The sequence below is a fragment of the Pararge aegeria genome, chromosome 6 (assembly GCF_905163445.1).
Source record: "Pararge aegeria chromosome 6, ilParAegt1.1, whole genome shotgun sequence".
Taxonomy (NCBI): Eukaryota; Metazoa; Arthropoda; class Insecta; order Lepidoptera; family Nymphalidae; genus Pararge; species Pararge aegeria.
This window is the reverse complement of record NC_053185.1, coordinates 9,571,538-9,586,876: the sequence shown is the minus strand read 5'-3', so window position 1 is coordinate 9,586,876 and position 15,339 is coordinate 9,571,538. Positions and strand designations below refer to the sequence as shown.

The following is a 15,339-nucleotide window of genomic DNA, read 5'->3' as shown; positions in this document are numbered from 1 at the left end:
CTGTAGTTGGATGTGACAATTATAATATCTGACCATAATAAATTATGTGTACAATTATAATAATAAATGATGTTCGAGATATTCAAGGTTATAAAAAAGTGATGTGTAAGTATAAATGATTTAAAATTAATACAGTCTCATATACAGTTTAAACTATTACATAATTTATGTACGTAACTGACACAAAGTACCTACCTACATTAAAAAAATATCATTTACGTTATTTCTTAAGTTAGTTAGTAGAAGTTAATTGTGTAGGTTGAAGTCCTAACTTTGCGCTCTTTAACAAAAAAAATATTTTGTTCTCAGTGGAAAACTTAAATACTTTAGAGTAGGTATGGCTGAATATGTATGTCGTAGGATGAGGTCTCCGCGGGTATCTGCAAAGAATGAGAAGTATTTAACCCGTATTCCATCACGCTGGTCAAGTGCGGATTGGTAGGCTTTATACAGTTTTAATAACATTATGGAGAACTCTCAGGCATGCAAGTATCCTTAAAATATTTTTCTTCACCGTTCAAATAAAGTTATAATATTTAATTGCTTAAATTAAAAACGCACATAACTTAAAGTTAGTGGTAAGGGGATTGAACTTGATCTCCCGAAAGGGAGGCTACTAGGGTATCAATGCTTCAATAGCGTTAGACGCTTATATAGCGTTAAACATTAATAATAGAATTGCTGTAGAATTTTAATAACGTATCGAAAGAGCGTTGCACTGGGGGTCAGGTATATAAGGTTAAAATTGACGACGGGCTGTTGCAGGCAGCGTGGTGTTGAGTGTTGGGCGGGCGGTGCAGGACACCTGAGGGCGCAGCAAGGGCGAGGGCGCGCGGGGACGCTGCAGATTCACTTTCGTCCGTCCGCGACCGCCGCCACGCCAGTGAGAGAAAGTTGGCCGCGGTGAGCGAACGAGTCCCGCGAGTTGAGCGGCGCGCGCCGCACCGACCCACTGTACGCGCGATTTCGCCCTTGTAAAGTGTAAACATACACTAGATGCACATGTAGTTAATATTGAAACATTTTTTCGTGAAGCAACTTAACATTTGTGAGAATAAGTTAAAGTTTTTGCGGAGAAGCGTAGACTTTTTATAATTTTTTTAAAAACTCTACTATATTTATAAAAGGAACAATGCAGTGCTACCCGAAGCTGTCGCCGAAACGCGAGCCTCCGGAGCACGACTATGAAATAGACATGATGATGGGTGGTGCTAGGAGACTGGAGTTACCAGCGCCTCCGGGTAAGGAGTTCCGCGCGCCGTGCTTGCTGCCGGCGCCGGCGCCTCCGCCGCCACCCACGCACTCGGTGATCCAGTGCATGCGACCACCGCCTCCGCCACCACCACAGCCGCGTCTCCACAAGCCGCCAATCTTCGAGGAACCTTCTAGCTCCATTCCTGATCTAGGTTAGTCTAATATTGTTTTGTATTAGATTTATTCCTGTAACACATATAGACCATCTCTCGTATGTGCGATATTCTCCAGCTGAATATTTCAAAGAATTCCAGGAAACCTAAAAGAAGAATAGGTCATCTAAAAATGATGAGTCGTGAAGGCATCATAAGTCAGATTAATAAAACCATGCAATGTTATATATTGTTTGCAATGCCGTGATAGGCTGCAATTTTACTTTGCCTTGACCATCGCTGGTTTCCATATTTCCTGCTTCGGAAAATTGTAACACGGCGTTTACAGTTACATAGCAATTTCCGGGTGATGACGGCGATTGATGAAGGTCGCGTTTATTCCGATTACGTGTAGTTGTGATCGCACTTATTATATATGTATAAATGTAAACATTTAGCAAGTTACGTATGCCCACCAATAGATAAAGACGATATAATGCCAAACGCAGTAAGAACGATATTAGTACTACTCTTGTTTGGTAAACATAAAACGTGTAAAATGGTAAAAATAAAATACTCATATGAAAAATTGCGATCATGGGCTCTGGGTTCTATTTTTAGACCATGACTTGATCAAGATCTTTACAATGCAATAAAAGGAATCAACTCAAAAAGTAAACTTAAAGGTGGTATATTATTTTCTAAGATATGAATTTTTTAGAAGTTATTTTAACCGCGTACACGACTAATATTGAAATTACAAACCAATCCACTTTAGTAGTGTTTCTCGAAAAGGCGGTTAGTCACTTCAATTCATTTATAGTCATTATTTTACCTCTAATGTTCCAAACGTTTACCATAAAATAGAAAAAGTTTGTAAGCTAGCAACATTCCGCGGGTGTGAAGTGAGAAGAGCGCGGCACGTTTTCCCTGAGTTACGCGCAACTTCACTTCAGGGCGGTCAAAAGGTATGCAGGCTGCTTTTTTAACCCACTGAATTACGTACGTTACGTTAAATTTTTACGTTATTCTGAAGAAAACTTTTCTTCAGAATGACGTAAAAATTTAAGTTGAATTCGAATTCAGAGTAATCATATTATTTCGATTCTGTAATAGTAGAAAAATAAGGTACAGATGACTTCTAAACTGTTAGTGACCCACAACGCTGCGCCAATCAGGGTTGGCGGGCTTTATTGTTGTATGTTTGTAACTAGCGTTGACGTGTTAACGTGATCTTCGAGGCAAGGGGTGGAAAATGTCAACTTCCTTAGAATTTGTGCATTTAGCCCTCGTGATCCGTTGACCTGCTAACGGCTAGACCAACGAGGGAGTTGTTGTAGTAAAACTAATCATTATTAGTACTATTATGACTAGCATTTTCTTTTGTGTAAATGCAATCAAAAGGGACTTTGATTTGCTATATGCAGAATACAGTTAGTCAACATACATTTCAGAAAACAGGGATTATATGCAAATTTCACACGTACGGCTTAAGGGCAATGGCCTAGAAAATATATCACTAAGTATTTATTTTGATTTATAAAAAAAAATCTCTATATTTAACATACTGGAATTACCTTCCTCGTTGATACTATGGTTAGCTCGTTACAATGTGGATATCGAGGTCCTAGGTACGATTATTAGGGATTGGGTTTTCTCGTCAAGAAATTCTTCGTCATCAGTTATCATCAATAGCCTACACTACTAGATTAAAGGCGTCTTCCCACGGGAAGGTTTGCCACTAATCACCACGCTGTATATATTTACTGTGACTCTGGACGGATTTGTTGGTGATCCAAGTAGATGGTAGTTGTAGCACAGAAGACGCTGCGAGTTGTACACCGTCATATTTCCCTGGTAGCTTCCTACCACAAACTCAGGAAGAGGAGGGATGGTGACAACTGTATACTGTTCTGCGTCAATACACCCGTAATTAGGCAACTTTCATTATCCATCCTTATCCCATGGATCAGAGAGCACGCTGCTGGTCCCGGCCATTATCACTAATATGTAATCATAAGCGTCAGAGCCCGCCAACCCGATCTGCCCCATCACTCTAGAGGATCCACCACGCGTTATAATAAATAAGAAGTAATAAGAGAAAAGGCCCGTGCCCAGCATAGGGACAAATAGGCTTAGGATGTTGAAGGTAGTTATTTATTCTTAAGCAATAAGCATTTGCTTAAGGATCCTTGCATTTTTTTCTGTTAGACACCGACGTGTATGAAAAATGATTGTGTAAACAAAATTTTCGCGAATGGTTGATTAAATAAATATCGCAAGGTCAGAGCGACGAACGCGTGGTGACGGCGCGTCATTCGGTGTCATTAAGGTCAGTGTGACATTGGTCCGATAACAGTGACAAAATAATAGTCGTCCGTATCTTATCACAATGTCAGAAGCGCGGGCGCAGGTGTGCATGACCCTTTGCACCCTAGTGTGTACCTGATTGAATATAAGTTAAGCATATGAATCATCTTTAAATATCGAGAGCTATTTTGTAAAGGCAAAAATGCATGTTTTTTCTTAATTTTTAACTTCTTAAGAGCCGCACATAGCGTTTACGCGTGTGTCTACGGGAGAAAGTCTGCGATTTGTTTACATTTCAATTAGCAGAGGAAAAATGGCTTAGATATAAGAATGTAGTTGAATCTCAAGATACTTCTCTAAATAATGTTTTACAGATGCACGTTTATAGTTTTTCAGACTGAAAATCTCGAATTTCCAAGAATGGTACATTTACTAACGCCATACTCGTAAAATATTAAAACTGTTTTAAAACATTTTTGTTAAACCTCAAGAGAGGAGATTCGTGCCCTATAGTTGAGCGGTAATGAGTTGATAATAATGAATGATGACATGAAGTATTAATGAATTTGTTTACAATAATTTACTATAGTAACTGAAAAACCATATACCATATTATGTTAAATCGAAAATATGTGTTATTCCGAATTCGTTATTCTCAGATAATACTGTATGGAACATACAGCGCAGGCTAGCACAAAACATAAATATAAGATAAAATATTTAAAAAAATCTTATGAGTCGTACCTTTTCTTTGTCTAATGTACTGGAACAACAGGTTTTTAAAAAGTTGATATTTTAATGCCAAGTAAAACAGATTTTGCGTTTTTATAACTTCTCTAATCATTTCCTAATAGGTCAATAATAACTATTGGTGATAATATGAGAGTCACACTAATTATTACTATTATTTGATAAATTCTGATTCAACGAGACTATTCGAAGATGAGTTATACATAATTTTTTCCATCTTAATTACGTTTAGCACATTACGTTATGTTATTATATATATACTCGTATATCTGGTTCTGGTTTCGCAATATTGTACAATGCGGCTGTGCATAGTATAATCCATATACAAGGCAAGAGTCAACCGTGGTAAATACCTAATATGTTATCAGCACGACCTTCTATAAGAGCAAATTACTTCCTACTGATATACATGATAAGTATCGTTTCGTATTTTTATGCTAGTTACAATATTACAAAGTACAATGTTAGCTCATTTTGGGAGTCACATCACTATTTTCCTTTACACTCATGGCTCTTTTATCTACAACCCTTTACCTTGTGAGAGTAACCATACACTCTTTGCAATGATACCATAGGAAGACAAGTCTATACTTGGATGTTCGCGGTAGGTTTTGTATTTGTATAAGTAGATATTTATTGGACAAATCAGTGACATGTTATTTATAACCTCTGTCCTGCAAAAAAAACTGACTAATAAGTCAAAGAATATTCGGTCTATTTAATAGCTGGGATATAATAGGAGATTTATTTTATGAAATTATGTAACTCTTGCGGTAGGTAATGCAAAATGAGTAAAAGAGATAGATGTAAGATGAATTAAAAATACTGCAAAGACGCAGCCATTAGTAGCTCCTTTGAAATGAAAGGATATTTAGGATAAGCTCGCTTCTTTAGTTCAGTAAAATATAAAATGCTCTTTATTTTTTATTATAGTAATATTGTTTCTTTAAAATATAAATATAACCTAAAATAAACTATTTAAAACTAAATAAAATTTAAAACGTCCTCGAAACCACCGCAGCGAGGCACAGTTCCTAAGATGCTGGCAGCATTGCCCCTTTGGATGGCCAAATTAATTCGTTGGCCAAGGTAACTGCCCGCTCTAGGATCACCGGTAGATTCGATAACCCTTTTCGATAATTCTTTGAAAAGGGCTCTTGCCTCCGGACCCCACGGTCCCAAAGTCTCTACTCCAAAAGGCACAAAAATGAAGCTGCTATCCAGGTTTTCATATTTACGCCTCTTGGCCTGCTCGGCACTGGATGCAGCCGCACCTACCATTGACGAGGTGGCCTGGATGTGTGATGCAGCTAGGGTATCAACACAAGTTGCATCCCACAGAAGTTACCTTCCAAGCCTCCAAGGTATGAGCGTGATACTATCAGGTCTCTTGCCATCGTTCCGCGCCAAACCAATAGGTTCTAATACAGCTGGTACGTGAGCGGTAGCAAGAGATCGTCGGATGAAAAATATATAAATTTATAAATGCTCTTTATTAAAATATTTTTAATATAATTTTATGATTACATTTGATGCGTAGCACTAACATCTACTGTGTCATATCATAGTTAGTTTACTAAGATAATTTTCTTGTTTTAGTTGTTACAATAACAAATTAAAATCCGTAGCAAATAACTAAGCATGTTTGTATAGCATATATGACAACGTACCAGTATAGCTAGGTAATAAACGATAGAATACACAGGGAAGTGGCATGCAACCTTGCCGGAGGTCACTTTGCGTCACTCGCAACACTTATAAATTGTAATACATTGCTTCATGGCGCAGATACAGTGTATCATATTAATTAGATCTAGCTATATAGATTTTCAAAGGTTTAGATTGTCTTCCAGAAACAGTGGTTGATGTTTGGTTCGCCTCGCCAGATTTAGTCATAAAAGTTTTACGTTTCAAGTACAGGGTCCGCATTCTGTGAAAACCGGTAGACAATTCACGGCTTACCCTGCTCTAAAAAATTAAGTAATATGATAAATGTATAAAACGTAACATAATCTACGTAAAAACAAATTTCATACTAAAATTTATAGTTAATGAAAATAGTATCGAAACAGAATTAGTATATACGCACATATGAGGCTCGATGCTAGAAAATAGGTACATAATTGCTAAAATTATTAAAAATATTAAATTGACTAAGTTTTACAATTGGTAGGTATGGGAAAAAGGAATAAGATTTCAAAAAGTTTCTAGGTATAACAGGGTGGCCGGTAACAAATAACAAATGAACTCGAGTTAAATACTCCCTACCGACCCTGCCTCCGACATCGGCCTTCACTTTGATCCCTGCCACCCCTTATTAATTTGACCGAGCACAGGTCACGGTCATTTGTATTAAACGTGTAATTTGATTGACATTGAAAATTTAAGTAAACGATCAAAGTAGGTACAATGTAAAGTAGTAACAATGGATTGTTTTTATTGCGCAATATATTTTGGTAGATCAAAACGACCATTTTTAACGCCGATCAATATTTGGAACCTAACGTACGTACCTAAAACTGAATCTTATGGTAAATATATAACCTATTGGTAGTTGGCTAAGTATTACATGTTATTATCTTGTTATGTAATAAATGTACAACATGCAATTATGTTTTTATTTAATTAACATTCCGGGAGTTATACAAAATGTGGCACAATTTTGGATAAATAAATTTAATCCACCACCAATTATATTTTCTAAATCTTCCTAACTTATTCGCTTATTGTTTCGGATAATAGATCATAATAATTAATAATACAAATCGCACTGGTGTGATTGGTAGTTGTGATGCCATGCCATGTTGAACATCAGTTGTCAGACCCAGAAGTTTTTTATCAAATATCTTTCATACAATTTCATGTAAATTTATTTTTCTTTGAGCATTTTTGGTGAGCTTTATATATAAGTCGTTTTCTATGTCACATCATTTTGCGTTTGTTTGCTTAGCTATCAAGTCTCTAGAAGGCGGTAAGCTTGAACATACCTCAATCAAAATTGAGTATTTTGGAAAATATAATGAAACAAGCAACACACAAAAACATAATGGCAATTTCTTAGTGGCTAATTACTTTTTATTTCAATACAGCAATTTATGTTCATACATATGCATATGGTCTGGCCGGGCTAACGCGACAAGTATAAGAAGTCGTGGGAATATTTCACCTTGAGACTTATTACATAAATTATTAGAAACGAAAAGAGCCAAAGTAACGAATCAATTTCCCACCAGATAGAGTGATTTGTATAAAGTTGTTACATATTTTTAGATTTGCACATCCGTCATCGGAGCGAATCGGTTGTTCTCATGGTCATAGCACACGAACTGAAAATACTGCCGGTGACGGTCTATTATAGGAAGCAGAATTAACCTATCATACATCCAAGTGTATGGCAAGGTCAAGGCCCGATCGTAACAAGCAATTTTTTGTCGGTTTAGTAGTCACCAGAGACGACCAAAATTTGGGATACATTGAAATCACTCGTAACAGGACTAAATACTATTTGCAGCCTGTGGTTAGTTTTTCAATGTATTTGTGATTTAAATTTAAATTATTAGTTTAGTAAAATTAGTAAAAAGTTTTGTACTCAAACTTTAAACTTGAGCTCGTATAATTGCGTCGAAATTTAACGTCAAAAAGTTCATAGTTTTCTACTGTGTTCCTTCTTACGCAACAATTTTTGTATTTGTTTATAATAAACAAAGTAACCCCAGATACTAATTGTGTACAGTAAATCTTAAATTGACTTTTATGTTCTCGTTGAATTTTTAAATAATAACATAATAAGCCCAATTTTACAAAAAACTACTTATTAAGTAGTAAACATAATAGAACACTAGTATTTTACTATTGGTGTTGTAGTAAAAGTAAATCTAATATTTGTTTAATTTTATCAGTTCATGGATTCATTTGAATTAAACTGGCAAAAATAAAGTAAGTAGCTAAGTAAATCTTACGCATGAAATCTTACATCTAAAAATACTGTTTTTTGCATCTGCACGATTGCTGTTGCACTGAAGGTCACTGATAAGAAATATCCTTATTGCAAACTGTATGCAGTTCACTTACACAAGTAACATATGCTTTATAGACGTAACAAAATACATTAATTGGAAGAGTTAAGTATAAAGAAAAGTCTAAAACTTTTCTCTTATATTTTATATTGGCTTGCACATCTAGTGCGTTATTGATCGTAGATGTTTACACCCATTTCCCCATTTCCCCACAGTATTTGGGTGATTTGCGTGAATTTTTATTGGGTAGGGGAAGCTTTAGGAGAGTTCCCTTTTCTTTAAGGTACGTTCATTCCCTTCTTTCTCATAACTTTGAAGTCGGTTGTTTTTACAAAAAGTACAACAACAATATTAAGCTTATTTATTTATTTATTCACTTCATTGCACAACCAAAAAAAAAATAGATTATAAGACTTACTGCTAAATTTGACTATATTATAAAAAAATTAACGGCATGATACTAAGAGTCATATGGGTGTCTTCAAAGTGCAATTTATGTAACTTGGTATTTTTAAGACGGATATCATAACATGAATACCATGAAGAAAATATTGTCGGATAGGACATGAAATTTGTATAAGTAGTACTGAATATGTACCTTATTAACAAATAACGGCAACGGGCAAGTTCTACGTATTATTTCGAAAAATAATTTAAAAAAGACTACAAGTGTAATACCAGATATATTATTAACTTAACTACCACCATAAACGCTAAGTTTTTTTTTTATAAATTAACAGGACAATTTTTTTTTCTGAAAGTGTTTTAACCTGACACATCGTATTTAATTTTAACAGAATAAAACGGATTTAATGAGTAGAACTCGAAAGACAATGCCAACGAAAAAACATTTCCTATAACCTTCTGCACTCAAAGGAATAGAGGACAAAACAATATTGCACTGTTAAAGACCTTAGAACTAAACTTTACAAAAAACTATCACTCAAACAACGGCAGAATATACTATAGACTTGACTGTTCTATTGCCAATAGTAGCACGCCCCTGACCCACGCACTCTGCGCGCGTTGCCATGGTCACGGTCGATCGATGCAGGGATGCACCCGGAAAGCGTCTGCTCAAGGCGTTCCGTCTCACGGTCGCTGAGGGGATGGTCCTTGATAAAAATACAAGTTGTTTAGTCGGATATTATGTCTGCGTGGCCAAAGGCTCGGTAACAAATCTTTTTGTAATATATCTAGTTAAAAAAATAAGATAAATAAATCTAATGCTTGATGCATTAGGAAATAGTTGTAAAAAGGAACTTTTAAAATTTCTATAGCCTAAATTTAAGTCTCGGTAATCAGGTCGGTCTAGGCAATCAAATGTTTTAAATAAAGGCAATCAAATGTTCTTATTAAAGTCTAATGGTAATGATATCCGTTTTGTACTATATCCCGTGTATACGCTTAAAAAAGATAGCAATACTTTTCAGATAAGTATGTCAATTTATTTTTGAAATAAATTAAACTTCAAAATTGGCACGAATTCCGTTGTACATACATAAAATATTTAAATCAAAAGAAACTTTGTTAAAATATAATATTCCATTGCGACTTAGTTTACATTCCAAAGTAGTTTCGTTTGTCTATTTTATATTTGTATTATATAAATGAAAAATATACTATTGTTATAATCGCCTTAAATTTTGCACCCGAAGAATTATAAGAAAATGGGTTGAGAAGTCCATTTTAAACATACATATTAACGTATATTTAGTAACGAGATAATTGTAGCTCCCTAGGCGATATTTTCGAACACGCCATATTTAGGGTGCTCTTTATTTTTATCCACGCGTACGTTGACCCAGTCGCCCACGTTACGTGTAATATATAAAACATCTATTGTTTAGATATTATACAGTTTACGAAACTACATACATTTCACTACACTAAATAACAAGGCTCATATGCATTCATCAAATGTTTTAAATACGTACTAAATTCGCATCTTTTCATATAATAAAAATAAAATAACTTTATTGAATTTAAGTGGCATTGAATGAAATCCGTTATCAAAAAATATGCTCAACATTTAGCTTATGATAAATAATTAAGTCACTTAAATACATCTTCGCTTAGTATTCTAAATCTATGTGGTATGAAGTAGACAACATGACATGACAGCGTCATTTAAATATTACGTTCTCTAACACCGGTCATTGCATTATGTTTGTTATAACTTATTTTAACTCCTCATAACCGCATCACTTATTTTACGAAACAATGTTATATTCATCGTTTCATAAATTAAGCATACCAACAAAATTTACAAATATATTATATGACTAGCGGACACGCGCGACTTCGTCCGCGAATAAGTCGACTTTAAAAAAACATGTCTATGCCTATCCAAAAAACCACGTCAATCTAAAACTCCGTTGCGCGGATTTTGAAACACAGATGGGAAAAAAATAGCGATCCTATCCTGTAGAAGCTCTTTGCTTTTCCGGGATAAAAATAAGCCTATGAGCTATGCCAGACTATATTGTAGGTATCTTTGCCAAATTTTAGCCAAATCGGTTCATTCGTTGTCGCGTTAAAACGTCTTAAGACATCTCCATCCATACATACATCCATCCATCCATCTATTCTCACATACTTTCGCATTTAGTAGGATGGTTCGCATGAATTCGATCGTTGTCCCATATGCCTTGCGACTTGCTGTTATCTGCGAAGAATTATGTCCTTGATCTCCAACAATATTCATCAGATCTTCATTAAAATTAGACAAAACATGCTTAGTAGTACACACTGTCAAATAAAAAAAGAATGATTAAAATCGGTACAAATTTAATGGAGATATGACGTAAAATTGATAAAAATTATAATCCCATTTCCCGGAGGAAGCTTATTGTTTATCGGGATAAAAAGTATCCTATATGTTGACACGGGATATCAGCTACCACTATACCAAATTTTATTTAAAGCCGTTCGACGAAAGGCGATGTTTCTGAACTGACAATACACATTACTTTTGATCTTAAAACGAACTTTTAATATAACAATAAAAGTTTTAAAGGACGTGTAGATATTTGATAATAACGTGTCGTTTAAAGGTCACCGCTAAAGTACCAAATAAGCTTGCAACTGAACTGCGTCTGCCATAAAGTGCGAAAGATGTGCACACATCACACATACGAAGCTTATTGCAAATAATTTTACTTGAAATCTACGATGTTCCAATGTAGCGTTTAGAAAGACAAAAAAACTTCTATCGCACTTTAAAACTTATCTTTGATATTATAAATATAGATTAGGTACATTAATCGTTTGGGTTTATATATTAAAAAAAAATAACAGCTTTTGACGAGATGATATGTTTTCAAAAACAAGTGAGCACTGAATGAACTTCAATGCAACAAACACAAACCTTGATTAAGATATCATAACACTGTCAGTTGAATAATATTGTCTTAATCCGTTAACAAACCTATTGTGTTACCGTCATGATTTAATTTCGTGGGAAAGCATTTAAATTAATGGAACTTCAATGAAATTGTAATTTGAAACATAGAGAGCAGATCATTATGGCGTCAGGCTGAGAATAAATATTCCTCTCGCTTTTACCTGATTACTGCACGCAGCACTTACGTGAGGCGTTTCTGCGTGCGTCAGATGATGTTGCTTTCTAAGCAGTGAAGGTGAGGTGCACGCTTGTCGGTGCACTTGTAGTTCAAGTTTAACGTGGCGCGGGCGTGGACCCGTCGGTAATAGTCGAGATCGTTGCACATATTCTAACGCCCCATGAAGGGGCAACGAACGCGTGCAGCTGCCCGGGAAATAGATCCCGTCCTGACTATTTCAGAACACACTTGCTTAGATACGAGTCCCTCTGCCTCTAGTCCTGATCCGTAATATAAGTAGCAAAAAATACACGCAATAAATGATAACATACACTGCGATATTTCTAGCTAATATAAAAGCTATGACGTCCCTTATATAGTACGTGTATCCGGTCGTAGTTATAGTTGCCATTAATCCAGCTGTTTTATACAAATATTAAGTAAACGATTAATTAAATACGCCTGTAGTAGTATAGTATAGCCTTACATATAGTAAGTATCGCGACGATGTTTATTCTCTATTGCTTAAGCTCTGTAATATGCGGCCCAGTTGGCGAAGTTCAGCAGGGCATTGCTCTTTAGATGTGCACCAGGCATCTAATGCGCCCGCGTCGAAAGTGATTCACGTTAGATACTCGTAGGAATCATTTCTCCACGCTATGATATTCTATTGACTCTACAAATAAACGTGCTATAATATTATTTCACAATTTGAGTTGGAGCTCCTATAAAATATCAGAGCTTGATTAAATTACTAAATAACTCATCATCATCATATCAACCAATTACCGGCCCACTACCGGGCACGAGTCTTCTCTCACAATGAGAAAGGTTTTATGTCGTATTCCACCATGCTGGCCCAGTGAGGTTTTGTGACGACGCAAAACCACGTTTATTTTTAAAGATGATATGGTATTTATAAGATATGATTTATGTCCACCAACCGTGTGTATTCCAACTTTTAATTAATAATATCCAGATCATGAAATTTGCTAGCCAAGTTAAAACCAAGCTAGCCCCTCACTTTGAGAAATATTAGGGAATAGTTAAATGAACATTAAAAACAAACAAAATTCTCATTTCTTGTGAAAGTATGTCTCTTTTTCAGAAATTGGAAGTTTTAATATAACGGTTCATGTCACTTCTTGGAGCTTTACCATCGCTTATAGCCTCTACATATTTTCTTAATTATACTACTTATATTAAGTGCGTCAAGGTATATAATATAAACTAAAAACATTACTACTTTAAGCTATTGTCGTACAGCCACTTGTCCTAGCTCGATTATTATTTTTATCCCCATTTCTTCTGTAGCCTGAAGAGTGGTTTACTTAGTGAAGTTCAACAGGGCGTTGCCTTTTAGAGGCGCATCGCTAATGTGCTTGCGTCGAAAATGATTCATATTATGTGTCTAGTTCATTCAATTATAAGTAACCCATAATACATTATGTATTGGTTACTTATACAGCAAAACATAAGGGGCCAGTCAGACTTAATAGAACAGGGGTTTATCGGACATCAGTACCGTGCAAACTGTCAAATACATGCAATTAACTAAGAGATATTATATTCCTTAGATCGGGCATCTTAAACCCAGTGGAATATCAATCCTTAGCCCCTTCTCATTGTGGAAGGAGACTCGTACCCTGTAGTGGGTCGATAATAGGTTGATATGCTGAGGATGGTGCAAAGCTGCTCTTTTAAGAATCCACTGAGATTTTATAGAAATAATTAATTTTATATAAATATTTGTTAAAAGTCAAAAACCGAAATGAAAACGTCTCTAAACTCAAATTCAAATTCAAATTCAAATTCATATTCAAATTCATTTATTTCAAGTAGGCCTACTTTATAAGCACTTTTGAAACGTCAAGTATGCATGTTTGTGTGACTCTACCACAAACGGCACCCAAACTGATAGTTTTTTTCCAAAATTGATATTATGGTATTGACACTTTACCCTAATCTATTAGTGGCACAGTAGCACGACCCACTTAGTGAAGTTCAGGCGGTCGTTGCACTTCTGACGTGCATCTAATGCGCGGGCGTCGAAAGTGATCCGCATACTAGGTTTACTCTCTCTGCGCAGCTAGATTTCATATCGCTCAATACTATTTAACGACTTGGAATGCTGCTAACTACTGAGCCCCAGCTATACTATAAACCGCCGCCTTAAAAAGAGGTGTGTTAAAAGTTAGGCCGCTTTATCTGCCTTTATGATTGTCTCTACCATCAAAAGTTGAACCGATTTTAATGTGACATTTTTTTATTCGATGGAGCGTTCAAATTGATTAATGGATTATTTGATTGTGTGATTTATAAACTCAATTTTTAGCTGGTTTGGGTATTTCTGATTATCTTCATCTTTTTTTTCTATCTATTTTTATAACTTTCTCTTGTCTCATCGTTTTAAAATTGGACACAATCTTAATAGGTAATCTGTATGTTACCTTAACGTGATGCTGCAACGGGGAAAGTTTCTGTACTCCTCACACTCCTCTGTCTTGTTTTTGGGTTCGCTTATTTAGCCTTAATAAAGACACGATTAAAGGTGATTGCGGTGCACTGCGGTTATTTGCCGGTTTTTCAAAAGATTTTTATTACTTGTAGATGATATAATTTAAAAGTGTATTTACAACTACGAACTCTAAGAGAGATCGTTGACTCTTCGGTATGTAGTTGCTATATACTATAGCTCAAACTCCAAAACAGGTTGTGACTTATACTAGTTGTGAAACTATTAAATCATTAAAACTACAAGTTGGCAGATTGACAGCGCGTCACGTTAAAACGTCACTCTGGTGGTTTCACTGCGCAGGGTGGCATTTATACAAATTACATAAGAATAAGTTTCTTGCCTATTATTTTATTATAAACCGTCAGTATTACGTTTATTACACTAAATGAACATACATTCACATTTATAATCGTACTTATTTGCATGCAATTTAAAAAATGATTTAATTGCGCAGGTCGATCGTCAGAAGTCTTGTTGCGACCTTTACCTACACGTGTTTGAACTGATGTGGTTCCTAACACAAGTGTTTTTTTTTTAGCATTATGCGTTATAAACTCAACTAGCACGCACTAAACCCTCCAATTTACTAACAATATGATTAACTATCCACTAAGCCTCAATATTTTTGGGGAATTCTTGCGTAGTTTGAAGGTATAGGGAAAAATTGGTAATTAAAATGCATTGAATATTAATTCAGTAAAAAAGCCCACCTTCAAAGAAAATCGCAAATTACTTACAAACACGATAAGACAGACACGTTATTATAACTCAATAATTGCTAAAACGATTAAAGAAAATTATACTTTTACCTTTAATCAATTTCTCAACACTTGTCT

The 15,339-nt window shown here is 35.3% G+C and overlaps 1 protein-coding gene across 1 annotated transcript in view; it reads left to right on the top strand.

Moving 5' to 3' along the window:
- Positions 1-883: 883 nt before the first annotated feature.
- Positions 884-15,339, top strand: part of LOC120624298 (ecdysone-inducible protein E75) — a 121,933-nt gene continuing 107,477 nt past the window's right edge. The window contains exon 1 of the mRNA XM_039890759.1: positions 884-1,406. Within this exon, the coding sequence (XP_039746693.1) occupies positions 1,133-1,406 (274 nt within the window). The 5' untranslated portion in view covers positions 884-1,132. The remainder of the gene's footprint in view (positions 1,407-15,339) is intronic.